Here is a 17,837-nt window from a genome sequence, read left to right as displayed (position 1 = left end):
GTGTGCTGCAGTCCATAGGGTCACAAAGAGTCAGATACAACTGAGTGACTGAAAAACAACAAAATGAACTCACAGGCATGACACACACACGTACTCAATACATGTCCCAACCGTAGTCCAGGGAAGACACTGACCAGCACAACTCCTCTGGAATGGACAGGAAGGGACAGGAAGGAAAGGAAGACCACATTTATACATCTGTACTCTAGCTGTCCCCCACTCCCTGCTTCCTCTGGGTAGAAGGAGGATAGACCTTATTGACAAAACTGAAAGTTTTCTTTCTTCAAGGTTGTTGATGGTGGAGACGTGGAGATCATGGTGATGCTAAAGGTGGGTGGTGACAGGTTGATAAATGATCATATTCCCATGTCCTTATTCTACAAAATACTTTCATGGCCATTATCGCATCTGAGTCCATCAAGGCAGAAATTATACCAATTTTAGGAAGTAGAAGAATGAGGTATTTATCTTATGTACTATTTAAAAATTTTTTTATTTTATATTGGAGTATAGTTGATTAAGAATATTGTCTAGTTTTGGTTGTACAGCAAAGTGTATACCTAAATATATATATACATATACATATACAAAAAAATTCTTTTTCAAATTTTTTCCCATATAGGTTATTATGGAGCATTGAGCAGAGTTTCCTGTGCTATACAGCGGGTGGTTGTTGGCTATCTATTTCAAATATAGCAATGTGCACGTCAGTATGAGGTATTTAAAAACAGAATAAAACAAATCTGGACCGTCTCTACCTGGCTATCTCATGGAACTCCATTTAATCTTCCAGAGAAAAATGTGGAGAGGGTCCTGACATGGGTATGCCTCTTCCCATCCCTGAGTGGGAGTTCCACCCAGCTGTGTCCAGCTATGATATGGACTCTGACCCTACTTCTCCACTCCCCAGGAGACAGCCCACAATGCCTGCCCCCATCCTATTCTCTGTCTGGGCTGCTCTGAGCATGCCCGGTGTGTGGGTTGCAGCCTTACTACTTCTGAGGTTTGGGTCGGTGGGTCTCATACATTGTCCCATTCCAGTTATTCCTCCCAATTATTGAGGTAACAGATAAGGAGCCTGGAACCTAGAAGAATCACTGTGCCTCAGATCACACCATTAGAAAGTGCAGTCTGGGTTTAGACTCTGAGGTCTGCATCCGGTAGGAGAAATTACTGCATCTCTTCTTCCAGCCCAGCTGACCCCTCCCTTCACTTATCAGATACCAGAACACAGCTGTCTCTCCCTAAGCTGTTCTGGGTGGGGCTGAGCTGGGTGGGGCAGCCCTGTGTAGTGTTCAGTGAAGATGTGGCCCCTATAGGCAAATTCAGCCAGACGTTGATGCAGAGCAGCAGTTCTGACTGGTGAGAGCTGCTGCCCATGGGTGGGGGTGGGGAACTGGGAGGGTAGGAAGTGTCAGGTCTGGTTGGATCAAGGTCCCTGAAAAGAGAACTTAGAATCGTCTAGGAAAGAATTCCTGCTGGATTGAGGGAGAGGGGTTAGGGAATGCCAGGTGACTGAGGGTGTGCAGGAGAGGGTGACTGACGGAAGGGAGGATTCCAGGGACAGTAGGAGCCCCAGAGGCTGGGAATGGCAAGCTGGAGGTCCCAGCGCGGGCTTCACTCTTGCCTTGACTCCATCTCCATCCGTGCTGTGATGAGAATCCTCCGGCCCCAGCCATCCTTCCCAGAGAAAGGGCTTCCAGAAAGCTAAAACGACCCATGAACTGAGATCTGGGGGCTGGCGGGTGTAAACTGAAGCAGGAGTCTACTCCTGCCCACCTCCTTGTGTCTTTGCCAGGTGAGAAGGGAGCAGAAAGGAGAGCCTGGAGTCTGGATCGCCTTGCAAGTTGCCAGCCATGCCCGCTCCTCTGCTTCCGCTGCTTCTCCGCACGCTGTTGGCCCGCCTGCTGCTGCCCGCTGCCCGCCTGGCCCGCCAGCACCTCCTGCCCCTGCTGCGCCGGCTGGCCCGCCGCCTGGGCTCCCAGGATTTGCGAGAGGCTTTGCTGGGCTGTCTGTTGTTCGTCCTCAGTCAGAGACGCCCACCGGACGCCGGGGAGGCTTCCAGAGTGGCCCGCCTGGAGAGGAGGGAGAGGCTAGCCTCCCAAAAATGAGCCCATGAATCCTGGTAGCAGCTGTGTCCCCTGAAATGCTTTATTTCGGAGTAAGACAGTCCTGGCTCCATCACTGACTGCAGCCTGCCCAGTGGGCAGAAGACGTGGTGGGGGACTGAGCATGAGAGGGGTCCAGCTAGGACATGCCCCCCACCTCCCAGCAGAAAGGATTGGAGGGATGCTCTGTTTCCAGAAAACAGATCACCGTCCCTCCCTCCCAGCATTCTTCCCAAGACCTGCTCTAATCACCTCTGGCCTCTGGTGGGAGGGGTACTGACACTCCTCCACTACTCACACCCCCAGGCAAATGGAGAGAGGAGGTCCTTGAGGGACAATGCTTAACCCTGGGACAATGGACAATTCGGCTAATCCAGACTGTCTCTGGTTTGAGATTTCCCAAATAATAAGAACTTGGTTCCCTACTAGGGAGTTAGTCCTGCCCCCAAAGCCCAGTATGCAATAGGGGCTCAATAAATATTTGTTGCCTTTAATTCTTAGGATGCCTTTGACAGTCCTGTCACACTCCTGCACTGCAGGACAGTCGAAACTGTCCAGAGACGGGTGGGGGAACACCTCAAGCCTTCCTTTTGCTACCTCTGTCATTGTCCCTCTCAGTCCCAATGCCCTGGAAGCTGTTTCTCTTTCTAACTTGAATGTCTCACACTGGGAGTCAGCAGTCTTGGGTCTTGCTGGGAGCTCAGGGTAAGGAGGTTAATGTCCTCCGGAGAGTGTGAACACTCTTCTTAGCTAGTGGTGTGGGAAGAGGGAGATTTGTTTTCGGAGGGACCCTGTGGGCAGCAACCCGCTCCCCCTCAGAAGCGGACTAGAGATGCATACCCCTGAGGGGTACTCTGCCCAGGATGGGATCTAGGGGGCACAGGGTAATCTGAGGAATTCACCTCTTCATTTCTCTTCTCCAGTGGGAGGCCCCTCGGGGATCTCAAACAAGAATTGTCAGAGGCATTTTGCAAACCTGCCTCCAGATACTTTGCTTACTATTCTCCTGCAACATTCCCCCCTCCTATCCGCCTCCACCCAGCCCTGGGCTTCCGGCTCAAGGCGGTAAAGTGAGGACCACAGGCGACAAGCCCCTTGCAGGACCCTCATCCTGTCTGCACACCCCATTAGAAGGCTGGCCTGGGGGGAAGACTCCAGATCAGAGCTGTGGGCCCCCAAGCCGGCCCCGCGGGGCTTTCCGCCAGGCCCCGCTTCCCTACACCCGGACACCATCTGCTTCCTCCAGGGGTCATCAAAAGCCAGTGCACGTGCTCGCACCCCCCACCCCCCGCCGCCCACTCAGAAAGGTGGCCTGGGGGAGGAGCGGGATGAAGGGGATTCGAACCCCTGGTCCCTTCCAAGGCCCCGGGCGCCTTATTTATTCAGCCCGCTCCAGGCTTCTCCCGCTGGCCTCCCGGAGAGTTCCTCTCTTGGGAGTCTGCAACCGTGCGCGGGGCGGACGCCGGGGTAGTGCGTTGCAGCCCCTTCCCCGCCCGGTGGCACAGACGGGTCAGACCCGGAGTGGTCTGCAGTTTCCGGCCATGGCGACGACACCAGTCCCGCATGGAGGAGACCAAACGGGAACCAGGGGCCAACTGGCCCGGGAACTTCCGTTCCCGATCCCCGACACCGGAGGCCCCCTGGGAAGTCCCAGCAGGTGCGCGGGACAGCAAAGGCGGGCAGCAGAGGCGGGCAGCGGCGAGGGGGGCGGGGCAGCGGTGAGGGGCGGGGCCTGCTATTTCCCCGGCGGGCGGGGCGGGGCGGGGCGGAGAACGGAGTGGGCAGGGCTATCGTGGTGCGGGGGTGGGGGGTTGGAAATCAACGGAGTTCGCATCTGCGGTTTCTGGCGGAGATCATTTCCCCGGACTTTTCAGGTCGTGGTGAGATAACTGCCCTCCCCTAATCACTTGCAGATGTGTCCAGGGTCAGAGAATTCGGAGCAAAGGATGAGGCAGATGTTTGAGATATGAAGCTGGAAAACCAAGTTCAGTCTTCTTGAACCCTGACTCCCTTACACACCCAGTAAGGAAGGTGAGGGACTTGAGGTATCTTACTGAAAGGGCTTGATTCTGTCTTCATCTTAGCTGATATTTTGTTCGTCATGGATTTTTGTTTCTTGCATTCACTTTGATTTTTTAAAAAAAAATATTGTATTAAAACATTATCCGGATTCTGGAATATTTGGGCTCCCCCTTAAATATTGCATCTCAGACAAGTTGCCTCTTTGGCCTCTCTCTGGCCCCAGCCCTGCCACAAGGCCATGGAGATAGACTCACAAACACAACTGAGAACATACAGTCATGAGACACATTGGCGACAAAGTGCAGAGCCAAGCAAACACACAGCAAACACAGATGGAGGCAGGGCTAGGAAGATATAGGACTGTGTGTGTGAGGTGATGAGGCACCCTTGGGGCCTGGAACGGGGAGGAGGGAGTCACAGGTCACAGCCTCACAGAGGTGCGGGATCGGGTGGGGGTGGGGGTGCAGCTGGATCAGTGCTTCACACCCTACTCCTGTACCCAGGACCTGAGGGACCCAAAAGATTGGGCAGCGAATGACAAGCACTGGCCTGGTGGGCACAGGCCACTGTGAATTGGGCTCCGAGGTTGTCCAGAAGAGGGCCCTGGCCCTCAGCAACCATCCCTGCATAGAGAGGTGGTGCTGGAGGGGTGTGGGTGCTGGCTGGGGGCCCAGGCAAGGAGAGTGCCAGACAGGCTTCTGTCCAGCAATAACAGCCCTGCCTGTTGACATCTACTAGCAGGCTAGGCTTCAGCGGGGGTGGGGAGGAGAACCAGCCTTCCCCTGTCTGGTCTGGGACCCTCACCACTTCCTCCTAATCTCTTTCCGCTTACAGCCCCCTTTGCACACAACTGCAGCCACTGGCCACCAGCCTGGCTATTGATGCCGGATCCATTTGGCCACTAAAGCCTGCCACCCCCACAGGCTCAGAGACAGGAAATGAGGATGCGGAGAGAGACAGGGGCCAAGAAAAAGGGGAGAGAAGGGCCCGGAGAGGTAGAGAGAGGCTGGACAAACACAGGGTAGGAATGCAGTGGGGGAGACCCAGACATAAAGCTGCCCTCAAGCTGTGGGGCAGTGCCTAGAAAAACACTACTCATACCCCTCTTCCTGCCCTCTGTTGGTTAAGGCCAGGGGATGATTGTGTGTCATGTCTCTGTGGGTCCCTGAGCCAGTAGGCTGGCAACAGCTGTTCCGAGTATCTTGGGTTGAATCCACCGATCAGTCCTAAGAAGAAAAATTACCCTTTGCCTCAAAGCCCAGTCTGTTCACTGGAGAGAGAGTGTGACTCTCCCTTATCCCTATGATGTTAGTACTGCTAATTGTTAATTAGTGTCTGTGACTTTCTCCAGGGTAAAGGCCCCTTGGGTAATTGGGTTCAGGGAGTGGGACTGGACTGGATTTTCTGTCCTCAGCATCTCTCTAGCCTTTCGATTGTCCCCCTGTACTGAAGGCTGCTGCAGGAGCAGTGATTCCCCTGTCCCCCCAGATTTACTGACCAACCAAAAAGGAGGGAATCCTTCCTCCTTCCTTGCAGGTACAAGAAGGACCAATCATCCCTCAGCGTGCCCACCCCCTTCCTCCTCAGATTGGGAGGATGTGGGGCTCAGCAAGGCTTCCCTCCCTGAGTATCAAGATTACAGGATTCACTCAGGATGTAAGGCTTTTCCCGTTCCCAGAAATGCCTTAGCTTTTCCAAAGTTCTGGATTTAGAAAGGGTGAATCATGAGAGGGCTACAGTAGGGCTGCCACCCCACCCCCAACATTCTCCTCCACCCCCTACACACATATCTCTCTAAAGTGTGAGCAGATCTGTAAGTGTTAGAGGTGGGAAAACCCTGGTCACACATCATACTGATTCGGTCAGAGGGATGCCCCGGCATGGGGACTGAGAGGATAGTTCCAAACGAAGAAAGTGGCACTGAAAAGGGAAGGGGGCGCCGGAAGGAAAAAGGTGCGGTGTGAGAGTGGTGTATGTAGGAGGCAGCTTCCCGAGCCATAACGGAACATTTGAGACGGTGTTTGGACCGGGCGGTGGTGGGGGTGGGGGGCTCCGGATCTGCCTGAGCAGGATTGTCGCTGGGAGAGTCCCGAGACGGCCGTGTAGGAGTTTGTGTAACCCCAGCGAGGAGACCAGGGATACACTCCGTGATGGGGCAGCGTTTGGCGGGGCAGGGCCCCCAGAAGGCCAGTCTATAGAAATAGTACAAAGTGTGGACCAGTCAGGTACGGGGTCTCGGGTTTGGGGGTTCCTCGTGGCTCTGGGCTGACGTGCGGGGGGCGGGGAGGGGGCGGGGGCGGGGAGGGGGCGGGGCCGCGGCGAGCGCGGGGGAGCGGACGTGGGCGGGGGCGCGCCGGGGCGGGGCAAGCGGAGGGCGGGTTTGAATGTGCTCGCGCGGGCGCGGGAAGCTGCCCGGGAGAGCGCGCAGACCTCCACGCGGGAGGACTCCTTCCCAGCAGGTGCTGCCCGGGAGGTGGGAGGGGATCGGGAAACGGCGCGGGGGCCCGGGGGTCGCCGGGGCGGAAGGCGCGCCGCTTTTGCCTGCTGCCACTCGGGCAGGGAGGCTGGGCCTGGCAGCTGCGCCGCCGAGACTGGGGGATGCTGGGTGGGGCCCCCGTGCGGAGCCGCGTGGCACGTGGCGCGCCGGGGCCGGGCGTAGGGTTACTGTGCGGGGACCTGGACCCCAGCAGGCGGGGAAGACTTGGCTACCAGGCCTGAAACTGCCTGTCGCCGAGCTGACCTCCCCAAGGGGCAGGCGAGTTGAAGGTTAATCTCGATCAATCTTGTCGTTGGTACCGGGAGTGGTCGCACCGTTAACTGCGCTGGGTGCGGGGAATGGCCAGGAGAGCACGCGGAATAGAGGTGGAGGCGCTGCCTCTTTAACACCCGGCCTCTTATTGGCCGAACCCTTGTACCTGGCCTCCCTCCCTCCTTTCCTGGACGCGTCCTCGTTTATTCCCAGAGAGAACACCTTTGCTTCACCTAAAAGGACATCCCAGGTTTTCTTCCCAGGGGAGAGCTGTGGCGGATGAAGGCTGCTCCCACCCCTGCCCCTCACCCCTGTTCGGGCCACTCCTTTGCCCATTCCTCTCGGTCACGGTCAACTCCAGATCCTCTTGCCTTGCTTTTCTGTCTGTGTGAGCTCTCTTTGCCAGGATGTGTGTGTAATGGGGTGGGGGAGCGTCTTACACCCGACACAAGTCAGACTGGAGATGACCTGACCCCCACCTTATTTTTTAACCCCTTAGTTGGAGTAGAGTTACTCCACCTCTCAGTATAAGAGGCTGGCTGGGAAGCTGCCTTTAAACCTCACTCCCTTCTCCTGAAGGAGCCTAGAGTAAACTTCACATTGAGTTTTGAATTCCGACTCACTCGATTACTAGCTCTGTTGCCTTAGGCAAATGATTCAACCATTCTGAACTTCAGCTGTCCTCATCTGTTCAATGGAGACAATCTATATGATTTTATGGTGGTTGTGAAGGCAGCCAAGGGCCAGAGAGGGTATCTGCAGGTGGTGGCTGCCCCATATGGGATCCATGGAAGTGGTGAATTTGATGCTACCACAGAGATGTCTCTAGAAGCTGGCGTGGGTGAGAGGTGTTGGGGGCCAGGGGGCCAGGGAGGTGCCCAGTTTGGTGGCTGCTATCAGGGCCCCATCTGGGCAGGCCAGGGCATGGCTGGAGGGAAACCAGATGTTCTGAACTGGTATCAAATCCCTGATTGGGCCAAGGCAGACAAAAGCCAAAGGGGTGACTGATCATCAGGATGTGGGCAGGAGTGGGCTGCCCCTGGAGTTGAGTTGTGCTCAGGGCTGGGGTTGGGGACAGCAGAGAGTAGGGGTGTAGCTGACGGGGGTGGGGGCGGTGAAGAGGAGGGCCAGAGGGCAGAAAGGAATACTCCTCAGCCTAAAACAGATTTTCTGAGAAAGAGGAGATACTCTGTCCGCCACCCCAGTCTCCACCTGTGTTGAAACTGTACCTGCTCTTTACTGCCTGGAATCTTGCCTGTGGGTAGAGAACAGGGTTGGCCGAAGTGAGAAGCTGGGGTTTCCTTCCTTCTACCTAATAGAAAACATGAGTCTCTCACCTCCTCTGCCCACCTCGCAGAGTAGAGCCCTCTCACCGCCCCCACCCCCATCCTTCTAGAAAATGTAAAAACTGTCGTTCACCAGTCTCCCAAGTGCCTAGAACATTGCCTGGCTGGCATGCAGGGGTCCTAGGTAAATATCTGCGGAAAGGAAGGAAGAGTGAAAGAAGCCGTCTGCCTCCTTCTGGGGTGTCTGGGTCTGCCTCTGCCCTCCCTGTGCTATCATCGTCCAGGTGTGGTTGGGGGAGGAGGGGAGGAAGGCCTTTGGAGAGGCTGGAGTTGACGCAGGGAGGGGTGGAGAGGAATTTTGGGGAGGAGCAGAAAGGCCTGTCCAGGTCCTTTCTCAGAGTCCCCAGGGCTGTCCATCTCAGGCTGGGGCTGGAGTACTGGCTGCACCTGGGAGTTGACCCACCCCCTCAGCTCCCCTGCTGAGACGCTGGTGGGAGGTGAGGGCTGGGTTTTATCTCCCTGGCTGTGATAGTTGAGAAGGCTTCTCAGAATGGAGGTGCTGCGTCCCCCGGCAGGACCTGGGGGGTTCTCTCCCAATACGCCCGCTGCTGCAATTTTCACTCTGGACCCTTATTCAGAAGGAGCCCATGGACAAGACCTGCCGCCTGCCTCTGAGCTAGGACCACCTCCCACAGACTGCCTGGGCCCCCTCTGCCCCGACCCTTCTGCTGGCAAGTCTGGGCATCTGGTGAGTGCTGGTCTAGGTGGGCAAGGAAGCCAGTCCTCACCCAGAACGGCAGAGCTGGCTCCAGAGCTCGCACCAGAGCTGGCACGTGGGGACAGGCCCGCCCACCCCTGCCTGGCTTTCCATGCCATCCAAGGGAAAGCTGGTTCCTCTCCTAGTTCCAGGGGGCCACGCTCCCCCTGCCCCCCCACCCCCCACCCCTCCTGAGCGGGGAGCAGGGAAGGGGTACGAAGTGAGGAGGCTGGGGACTGGGCAGGCCCGCGCTCCCATCCCTCCATCTTGCCTCCAACTTTGCTCTCAGAAAGGGGAAGAAGCCAGGGGCCTGGGAATGAGTCAGAGAGAAACCCAGTGGGGGTGGGGAGGGGGAGATGGGATGTCCCCAGGGGTCAAGGAAGCGGCTGTGTCCCCAAGCGCATCCTAAAGTGTTTTCCTGGAAAATGGGCCAGGAACCAGGAAGCCCCTGAGCATTGGCTGGAAAGGATGGTTAAGGTGCCACCCACAGAGAGGCTGGCATCTAGGGTGCCTGCAGGGGGGACAGGCTCTCCAGAGCCCGCGCTAGCCATGAGCCCAAGGGCTCCTCGGGAAAGCCCAGAGAGATCAGAGGGAGAGCCCCAGGGAGGGAGGCTGCCCTGGGAGGGAGGCAGGCGGGCAGGCCGGCCTCTCTGGCTGGCCTGGTCATCACGCCTGAGGCTGCTGCTGCTGCAGCAGATCTGTTTGTTTTGCGTCCTCCTCCCGCCCTCCCTCTTCTCCCTTATCTCTTTACTGTTTCCCTCCTCTTTCCCCACTTCCATCGTTGTCACTGTCCCTGACCCCTCTTATCCTCTCATGACCCCCCTCATGCCTTTGCCTGTTTTTTCCCCTCCCTCTCAGCCATACTTCCTCCTCCTCCTCCTTGCCTGCTCTCTACCCGCCCCTGTTTCCCTGCTCACAGACAGCCTCGGCTGCTGGATAAAAATAGCGGAGGCAGTGGCCAAGCCAGGCCGGGAGCCAGGTAGCGTCTGAGCAGGCAGGGGGGCTCAGCAGGACCGGCCCAAGGGGGTCAAAAGGAGCAGCCTTGAGAGGCAGGGGCAGGAGCGGGGCCTTCGGGACCCTACAGCCTGCCCACTCTGTCTGCCCAGCCCTCTTCACCCACCTGCCTGCCCACCCCCACCAAGTGTCTGAAGAGGCCTGTAGGGAAGCAGGGCCACGACAGGGCCTCACACTGCTTCTGCCCCCAGCAAGCACCGGAGGGAGGAAGCTGTCAGCCAGGCATAACCAAGACCGCCGTCACCATGACAACCAGTCACCAGCCTCAGGACAGGTACCAGGGAGGGAGACCTGGGCTGCGGATCCAGGGGAGTGGGAATGGGTCTTCAGGGGGGACTGGGTGCTGTATCCTTTGGAATTTGGGATTGCCACTGACGACGAGCCTTCCAGTCAGGTAGCTACGAGTCACGTTTGCATCAGGGGTCCTGCTTGTCGTGGCTGGGTGCTGAGAGCAGTGTCTCCAGGGAGGCTCAAGGCGGTGGCGGCGGTCCCTCCCTGGCCTGTCAGAGTTCCCAGTGTTGCTCTTCGGCAGCTTCCGGCTCCTCCGGCCAGCACCGTGGGGAGACATTTGGCAGCACCCCTCATTCCCAGGCTGGCCAGCCGACGGAGCTGGCCTCGACCTCAGATGACTTTGGCCCGCCCTGGTCCTCGCTCTGACCTCCCTCTCACTTCCCCACCTCCGGAGCCTAGGACTTCCCTCCAGTTAGACCCACAGCTGTGGCCATGCGTGTGTGTTCTGGGGGAAGAGACCGTAGCTGGATTCAAGTTCTTCCAGGAGTCTAGACCCCAAGAAAGTTGATGAAGCCGTGCCTGGTGCCCAAAACATCTTTCCATTGCAGTCCCACAGCCCCATCCCCTGCTCATCCCAGCCCTCTGTGCCGAAGACCACTTCTGGCGGTGGGATCTTAGGCACTTAGCTTTCTCTCTCTGGGACCGCCTCCCACTTGTGAAGCAGAGGTGAGGTTTATTTGTATGGGAGGGAATTTAAGGAGACATAGTAAGTACAGGCCCTAGGGGTTGTTTGGTTGGATCCCTCCTGGTGTCCGCCGTTCCCAGGCTGCCTGCCACCCCATCCTAGCACCCCCGTTCTGGTGGCAGTCCTCTGTGAACCCCTCTGCCTTCTCCAGTGGCCCCACACTGGGTCCCTATCCTGTGGGACCTTGGCTGAGAGTTGCTCCTTTATTCGGGCCTCTGAATCCAGGCCTCACCTCTCTTCCTCAGGGTGGGGACTATAGGAGGGAGGTGGGAGGGGGCTGCAGTTATCAGGACTCAGACCTGCCACCCAGGCCCCCACCCTGTGGGGCCAGGCCCCGCTGTCTGGCCTGACCAGTCTCCTCATTGCCCTGGGCTTGTCCCTGCCAGCTCTGTGAAGACAGCAGTGTGGACAGTGGGGAAAGTATGGCAGACACATTTGGGGACCACAGGGCTGCCTGGGAGAAGCTGTCCCATCCCAGACAGGCCCCGAGGTGTAGGGCTTGGGGCAAGTGAGTGTCCTGACCCAAGCTGGGAGGCTCTTATTTACAGTCTGGAGCCAAGATGACGTTTCATGGCCCATCCCTCCCGGCCTCCTATGTGGTGCAGCCTACAAAGCTGGTTCTGTCTGGGCCAGGAAAAAACAGCTCCCTCGCTTCTCAGCTGTCCCAAGACACCCGCATCCCTGTCCTCCTAGATCCAGAATGGTCTGGGAGTTTCCTGACCTCAGATTCCTCTTTGGAAAGCCACACAGCCCTGCCCAGACAGTGTAATCACTTCCAGCCTGCCCAGCGGGGGTAGAAGACTTGTGTTTTGCTTTCTCACTCACCCGCCCACCCCCCCACCCCCCAGCCTTTAGCAAGATTTCCAAAACCACCTGCGGATGTGTGGGTCACATCGGTCCCCAAGCCTGCAGAGTCCCCCGAGTCTTTGGGACTGAGAGCCAAGATCCTTCTGGCCATGCCCTTCGGTCCTTTGTCCCTGGTCCCTCTCCCTCTTGGGACTCATCTGTGCCCTCTCCCCATCCCAGGCCACCTCCTCCTCTGTATGTTTTGTGCCCTGGGACAGCTGGAGAGATGGAAGGGGGTGGGGCTGCCCCAGGTTTGATTTGGGAAGGAAGGTGGGATGGTGGGTCACGTGGCCCCACTTTCCTCCCCCATCCCCAGGTACAAAGCCGTCTGGCTTATCTTCTTCATACTGGGTCTGGGGACGCTGCTGCCCTGGAATTTCTTCATGACAGCCACTAAGGTGAGATGTGGGAATGGGCTCCCAGGGGCTCATCCGTGGGGCATTTAGGGCCTGGGTACGCGCTTGCAGGCACAGGGCGAAAGGTGCCAGCACTCCTCTCTGCAACCCTCACAGTATTTCACAAACCGCCTGGACATGTCCCAGAATATGTCCTTGGGCCCTGCTGAAGTAAGCAAGGACATCCAGGCCTCGGCCAGCCCCCTGGCACCCTCGCCAGAGCGGACTCATCTCAGCACCATCTTCAACAACGTCATGACCTTATGTGCCATGGTGCCCCTGCTGATCTTCACCTGCCTCAACTCCTTCCTGCATCAGAGGTGAGCCCCCAGGCCCCCACCCTGACCCCCTCAGTGCCTCCTGCCCTCCCTGGGCTGGGCCCCCAGCTTCACCACCCATCTCTGCCACCGCCTCCTCTCCGACAGGATCCCCCAGTCTGTGCGGATCCTGGGCAGCCTGGTAGCCATCCTGTTGGTGTTCCTGATCACTGCCATCCTGGTGAAGGTGCCCCTACACGCGCTATCCTTCTTCGTCATCACCATGCTCAAGATCATGCTCATTAACTGTAAGCGGGGCTCGGTGGGGACCTGGGCAGAAGTCCCACGGTTGGTCAGAGAGGAATCTTTTCCTCCCTCTGGGTGGTGAGGATTCAAGAGCCTGAGCAGGGTTAGGAGTGGGAAGAAAAGGGCTGCTCAGCGTCAGGACTTACTGGGAGTCAAGCAGGAATTGCCAAGACCCCATGACCCACCCGGCTACCCTCTCCCGTCTGCTGTCCACCCTGTTGCACAGCTTTCGGCGCCATCCTGCAGGGCAGTCTGTTTGGCCTGGCCGGCCTCCTGCCCGCCAGCTACACGGCCCCCATCATGAGTGGCCAGGGCCTGGCAGGCTTCTTCGCCTCCGTGGCCATGATCTGCGCCATCGCCAGTAAGTCCTGCCATCTGTCTGCCTGTCGCCCTGGTGGTTGCGGGGAGGAGGGGACGGGGCCGGCCTCTGATCACTGACACCCTCCGCCCCAGGTGGCTCCGAGCTGTCGGAAAGTGCCTTCGGCTATTTTATCACAGCCTGTGGAGTTATCATTTTGACCATCATCTGTTATCTGGGCCTGCCACGGCTGGTGAGCACTCGAACCCCAGGTTTGGAGTTCTTGGCAGGGAGAGAGGGGGTCCAGGGCTCCAGACCAAGGGGACGAAACCTGTGGGAGGGAGAAGCTCTGGAGATTCTGCTTCTGAATCCACCTTCCTTCCCTTGATAGGAATTCTACCGCTATTACCGGCAGCTCAAGCTCGAAGGGCCCGGGGAGCAGGAGACCAAGCTGGACCTCATTAGTAAAGGTCCGAAGAACCTGAGGAAGCTGGGGTGGAGGGTGGCTGCTCAGCAGAGGGGCAGCATGAGCTGGGGGCAAGAATGAGCCTCCTGCAGTGATGCCAGAGGGATGGGGGGGTAACACCAGTAATCGAGGGCTGGGCTAGAGAAGCTGGGGGAGATCCTGGGAGGCCTTGAATGCAACTGGGAAGCAATTATGGATTTCTGGGCAGGGCGTGACCTGACCTGAGACTCCTGGGAGCGGTCCTGACCCAGAGGACTTGGGCAGTGGGGGTTGGAGGCCATCTGGGCTAAGTCTTGGGTGGAGCTGTGCACTGGTTTAGTGGGGTGTCCACCCTCAGCTGACCCCAGCCCTTTTGGGGATTGTGTCATTTCCTGTTGCTCTGTTTCTCCTACATCTTGAAGACTCTCTCACCACCTGTCACCCCCCAGGAGAGGAATCAAAAGCAGGCCAAGAGGAGACCAGATTCTCGGCCCCCAGCTCTCAGCCCGCCAAGGAAAGCCACTCTGTCCGCGCTATCCTCAAAAGTGTATGTGGGGCTGGGGCATCCTGCCTTCTACCCCTCCCTTTCTTCCCTTTTTTTCTGATCCTTTCCCACCCCATGCCCGTCCCCTCCCTTTCTGACTGGAGACTGGTCACTTTCCTGGACTTTCCTGCATGTATGTGTGTGGGCATATGTGTGTATTGGGGAATCTTGATTCTTTAAACAAGCACCATGAAGACACAGACCAGGGTCCCTTCCCTCCAGATCTTAGTCCCGGCTTTCTCCGTCTGCTTCGTCTTCACCATCACCATTGGGATATTTCCTGCTGTGACAGCTGAGGTCGAGTCCACCATCGCGGGCACCAGCGCCTGGAGTGAGGAAACCACGGGTTCCCAGGATGGGGAAGGACAGGGGCTTGGGAGCAAGGCTAGGAGCCTGGGAGAGGGGAGCCTGGGCTATCGCCTCTGAAGCCAGGCTCTGCTGGCCCACTCACCCTTCCTCGGCCTGGAAGCATCTTCTCCGTTTCACAGCTGGGAAACCAAAGTCCCAGTGAGAGTCAGGGTTGCTAGATCCTGCCTTTCTTGGACCCACTAACCCTCTCCTAATCTACTCTTTGTCTTCCAGAGGCCTACTTCATTCCCGTGTCCTGTTTCTTGACTTTCAATGTCTTTGACTGGCTGGGCCGGAGCCTCACAGCCATCACTATGTGGGTAAGTAAAGGAGGGTCACCAAGCCCCTGTGAGACGGGAGTCCAGACTGAGACACCCAGGGAGGGAACCAAGAAAGTATGGTGGAAAGGGGACCATGCTTTTTTTAAAAACTGAGACATAATCTATGTATAGTAAGGTGTACAAGTTGTAGAGGTACAGTTTAATGACTACACACACATAAACATACACACACCCCTGATGACCACCACCCAGGTCACGCTGTAGCACATGGCCAGAGGCTCTATCTACCATGGCCACTCCCGATCAGTACCCTACAAGGGTAACTAGGCTTGGAGGTTTCAATTCAGATCCTGAGGGCCTCCGAATGGAGCCCCGGGGGCGGCCCAGCCTGACTGCGGCATGGCCTGGTCCCCGCAGCCTGGGAAGGACAGCTACTGGCTGCCGAGTCTGGTACTGGCACGACTGGCCTTCGTGCCCCTGCTGCTGCTGTGTAACGTCCAGCCCCGCCGCAACCTGCCGGTGGTCTTTGAGCACGACTCCTGGTTCATCATCTTCATGGCTGCCTTCGCCTTCTCCAATGGCTACCTTGCCAGTCTCTGCATGTGCTTTGGGCCCAAGTGAGTGGGGAGTATGGTGGCCTCAGGCAGGGTCTAGTGCTCCAGCTGGGGACCCTCAGCAGAGGGAGAGTGGGCGGAAGGAGACTCCTGATCGCGGAGCTCAGGATTTCCAGGCTAAGAGAGGAGCCCACTGACCCTCGGGGCCCCAGGTAGTGGGAGGGGAGGAGGGGCTCCCAGAGAAAGGTAGAGACAGCCTCAGTACACATCCCCTCACCAAGAAGGAGAGGAAGACAAGTGGGCCAGCAAAATGAGATGCTCTGGGTTGGGCAGGGGACTGGCGTCAGGGACGTCCTAAAATCGGCTCGCCCTCCCTCCTTTAGGAAAGTGAAGCCGGCTGAGGCGGAGACAGCTGGAGCCATCATGGCCTTCTTTCTGTCTCTGGGCCTGGCGCTGGGGGCCGTCTTCTCCTTCCTGTTCCGGGCAATCGTGTGACCGCGGATGGACGGCAGGATGGCACCGGCTGCCTGCTCCTGCCTTCCCCTTTGGGGGTGGGCAGGGGTCCTCTGGAGGTTTTCTTGTCTAGCCATCTTCTGCTTGCTCATGGCCTGTGCTGGGCCCGGCATCCAGGCCCCGAGGAGAGAGCCTCTGTGGATGGACATGGCGACACTGTGGGCTGGAGGGTCAGAGCCAAGGGAGGGGATGCAGTCTCTTGGCCCTGACCAGTGCCTGCCCGGGAAGGGGTTCCTAGGCTCAGAGAGTGAGTTGTGTGTCTTGTCTGTCTGCCTGTACCAAGGGTGGCCGGGGGCCAGGACTGCTTGTTCTGAAGTCTGGTCTGGTATTTCCGCAGCCTCCTCCTCCCCGTGTGCCTCTCCCCCCACCTCTCCGTGTTCCTACCCATCATGAACCCTGTACATTTGCCATTTTACTGCCTTTTTTATACTCAAACCAGGTGCCTTCAAAGGCTGATTAAATAAACTTTTTTTTTTTTCCTCCCTGGCTCCCTGTGTCCTCCAGCCATGGCTTCACGCCCTGGAGAGGCTAGAGGGATGGCAGCCTGAGTCTGGGGGGATGAGCATGACCCAGATGGGCCTTGGCCAGCACTGGGCCTGGGTCCAAGGCATTAGGGATGGGGTGGGTCCTCTTTAGTCTCAGAGGCACTACAGTGCCTCCTGCTGGGGCCACAGAAGAGAGACAGGCCTGGAGCCAGGACACCCAGACTGTTGGCTGAGATGGAGAAAGGCTATTTCCTTTTGCCATTTCATTCCTCCTTTCGGGAGGCCTGGGGGTGGAGACAGTGCGCCATCTTTCTTTTGTCTTCAGAGTCACCCCCTCCACTCTGTCCTCACCCCACAGCCTGAGGAGGGAGCTGTCTAAAAGCAGCCAGCTCCACCTCCCCACCCCCACCCCACCAGCAGGAAGAGGCTGTAGCCGGAGGGTTCTGCCCTGCCTGGCACTAGGCCCTGACACCTAAGTCAAGGCAGGCTTCATGGCGAACAAGGGGCCTGTGTGTCCTTGTTGAAGCTGGGCCCCTTTCTCTTCCCAGACTCTGGCCTAGGGAGGTGTGCAGTGGCTCAGGAACGAGAGAGGCCTCGGTGGAGGGGGCCATACCACTGGAGTCCCCCTTCTCAGAAAGAGCTCTTCCTGATAGGAAGTGAAACCAGAGCTCTGGGCGCTGAGCTGACACTGACCCCCACCCCCACCACCGTTCCCCCACGCCCCCACTTGTGTCAGGGCTTTATTTCTGACAGTTTAATTTAATTGAAGGCTTCAGGCTTCATTAAGGGTTGTTGGCACATTTTTAAGGGTCTTTGATTAGCTCTGAAGTCCTAACAGGAGAGTTAAGTATTATCATATGGGGAACTGGAGTCCACAGATATACCCCAGAGTACACGTCAAACCAGGACACAATCTGAGGCTGGTGGGAAACAAACTGTTCCTTTCATATCAGTTTCAAAAGCAAGGGGTGCCCTGAGTCTTCACTCATCCCTGCAGAGCCCTTTGGTCACAAGGCTGAGAGAAAACCGCACCCTTTCTCTGCTCCCTCTCCTCGACAGACCCATGGTACCCACACCGGACAGTCCTGCTGGGTTCCCTCCTCAGCACCACAGCCCTTCAGGGACCCTGTGCTTCTTCCCTGGGCCCCTTCCTGCCTCTTGCCTGGCCTTTCAGGACTCCAGCCAGGTCTACTGCGGCCATCACACATGCAGCTGCAGAATAATCTGAAAAGAACATGGAGTCACAGGCTGGTCTCTCCTGGAGCACGCCAGGCATTTCCTGATCTTCCTCTACCACCAGTAGCCGCATTTCCAGTTCCTTCCCCCTCTGCACCTTTTGTAACTGTGGCTTATGCTCTTATCTTACTCCAGCTGCCAGTCATGTTTTTCAAGTTCAGGTCCACATCCTACGTTTTCACTCTTAAGCTCCCAGAGATACTCAGAAATGTTCGCTTCCTTGCATCTGCTTGTTCCCCCTCACAGTCTTCACAGGCCAGACTCCAGCTGTGTGGTAGGACTCAGTTCAACTCCAACAGTGACTTGAAGGACAAACATTTTAGATTACAGTCACATCTTTCTGAACTTAAAAAAAAAAATTTTATTTATCTGGCTGTGCTTGATCATGGGGGATCTAGTTCCCTGACCAGGGATTGA

At 57.3% G+C, this 17,837-nt stretch overlaps 2 protein-coding genes across 5 annotated transcripts; both read left to right on the top strand.

Moving 5' to 3' along the window:
• The first annotated feature begins 1,301 nt into the window (after positions 1-1,301).
• Positions 1,302-4,286, top strand: MYMX (myomixer, myoblast fusion factor). Its single transcript, XM_070360800.1, has 3 exons — positions 1,302-1,362; positions 1,799-3,765; positions 4,022-4,286. The coding sequence occupies exon 2, from the start codon at positions 1,857-1,859 to the stop codon at positions 2,109-2,111; it is 255 nt and encodes an 84-aa protein (XP_070216901.1). The 5' UTR covers positions 1,302-1,362; positions 1,799-1,856; the 3' UTR covers positions 2,112-3,765; positions 4,022-4,286.
• Positions 4,287-6,231: 1,945 nt separating this feature from the next.
• On the top strand, positions 6,232-16,187 carry SLC29A1 (solute carrier family 29 member 1 (Augustine blood group)). Of its 4 annotated transcripts, none has more exons than XM_070360649.1 (14): positions 6,232-6,355; positions 8,804-8,913; positions 10,128-10,210; positions 12,075-12,156; positions 12,271-12,473; positions 12,579-12,718; positions 12,943-13,077; positions 13,170-13,267; positions 13,406-13,484; positions 13,909-14,006; positions 14,226-14,334; positions 14,586-14,671; positions 15,050-15,249; positions 15,570-16,187. In XM_070360649.1, exons 3-14 carry the CDS (start codon positions 10,182-10,184, stop codon positions 15,679-15,681), a joined length of 1,371 nt encoding a protein of 456 aa, XP_070216750.1. In that variant the 5' UTR covers positions 6,232-6,355; positions 8,804-8,913; positions 10,128-10,181; the 3' UTR covers positions 15,682-16,187. The 4 variants fall into 4 exon arrangements, with proteins under 4 accessions (XP_070216750.1, XP_070216749.1, XP_070216752.1 ...); XM_070360648.1 differs by having other exon boundaries at positions 10,029-10,210; XM_070360651.1 differs by lacking the exon at positions 6,232-6,355 and adding an exon at positions 6,488-6,589.
• The last annotated feature ends 1,650 nt before the right edge of the window (positions 16,188-17,837 follow it).

Source organism: Bos mutus, chromosome 23, assembly GCF_027580195.1.
Source record: "Bos mutus isolate GX-2022 chromosome 23, NWIPB_WYAK_1.1, whole genome shotgun sequence".
In the NCBI taxonomy this organism is placed as follows: Eukaryota; Metazoa; Chordata; class Mammalia; order Artiodactyla; family Bovidae; genus Bos; species Bos mutus.
Note: the sequence above shows the minus strand (reverse complement) of the source record. Positions and strands in the feature narration are given on the sequence as shown.

Bases quoted from the DNA above. Each gene is read 5' to 3' on its own strand.
- MYMX (XM_070360800.1), top strand. From the start codon at position 1,857: ATGCCCGCTCCTCTGCTTCCGCTGCTTCTCCGCACGCTGTTGGCCCGC.
- SLC29A1 (XM_070360649.1), top strand. From the start codon at position 10,182: ATGACAACCAGTCACCAGCCTCAGGACAG. The intron at 13,485-13,908 runs GTCCGAAGAACC...GTCACCCCCCAG, and splicing joins GCTGGACCTCATTAGTAAAG to GAGAGGAATCAAAAGCAGGC. The intron at 14,007-14,225 runs GTATGTGGGGCT...CCTTCCCTCCAG, and splicing joins TCCGCGCTATCCTCAAAAGT to ATCTTAGTCCCGGCTTTCTC.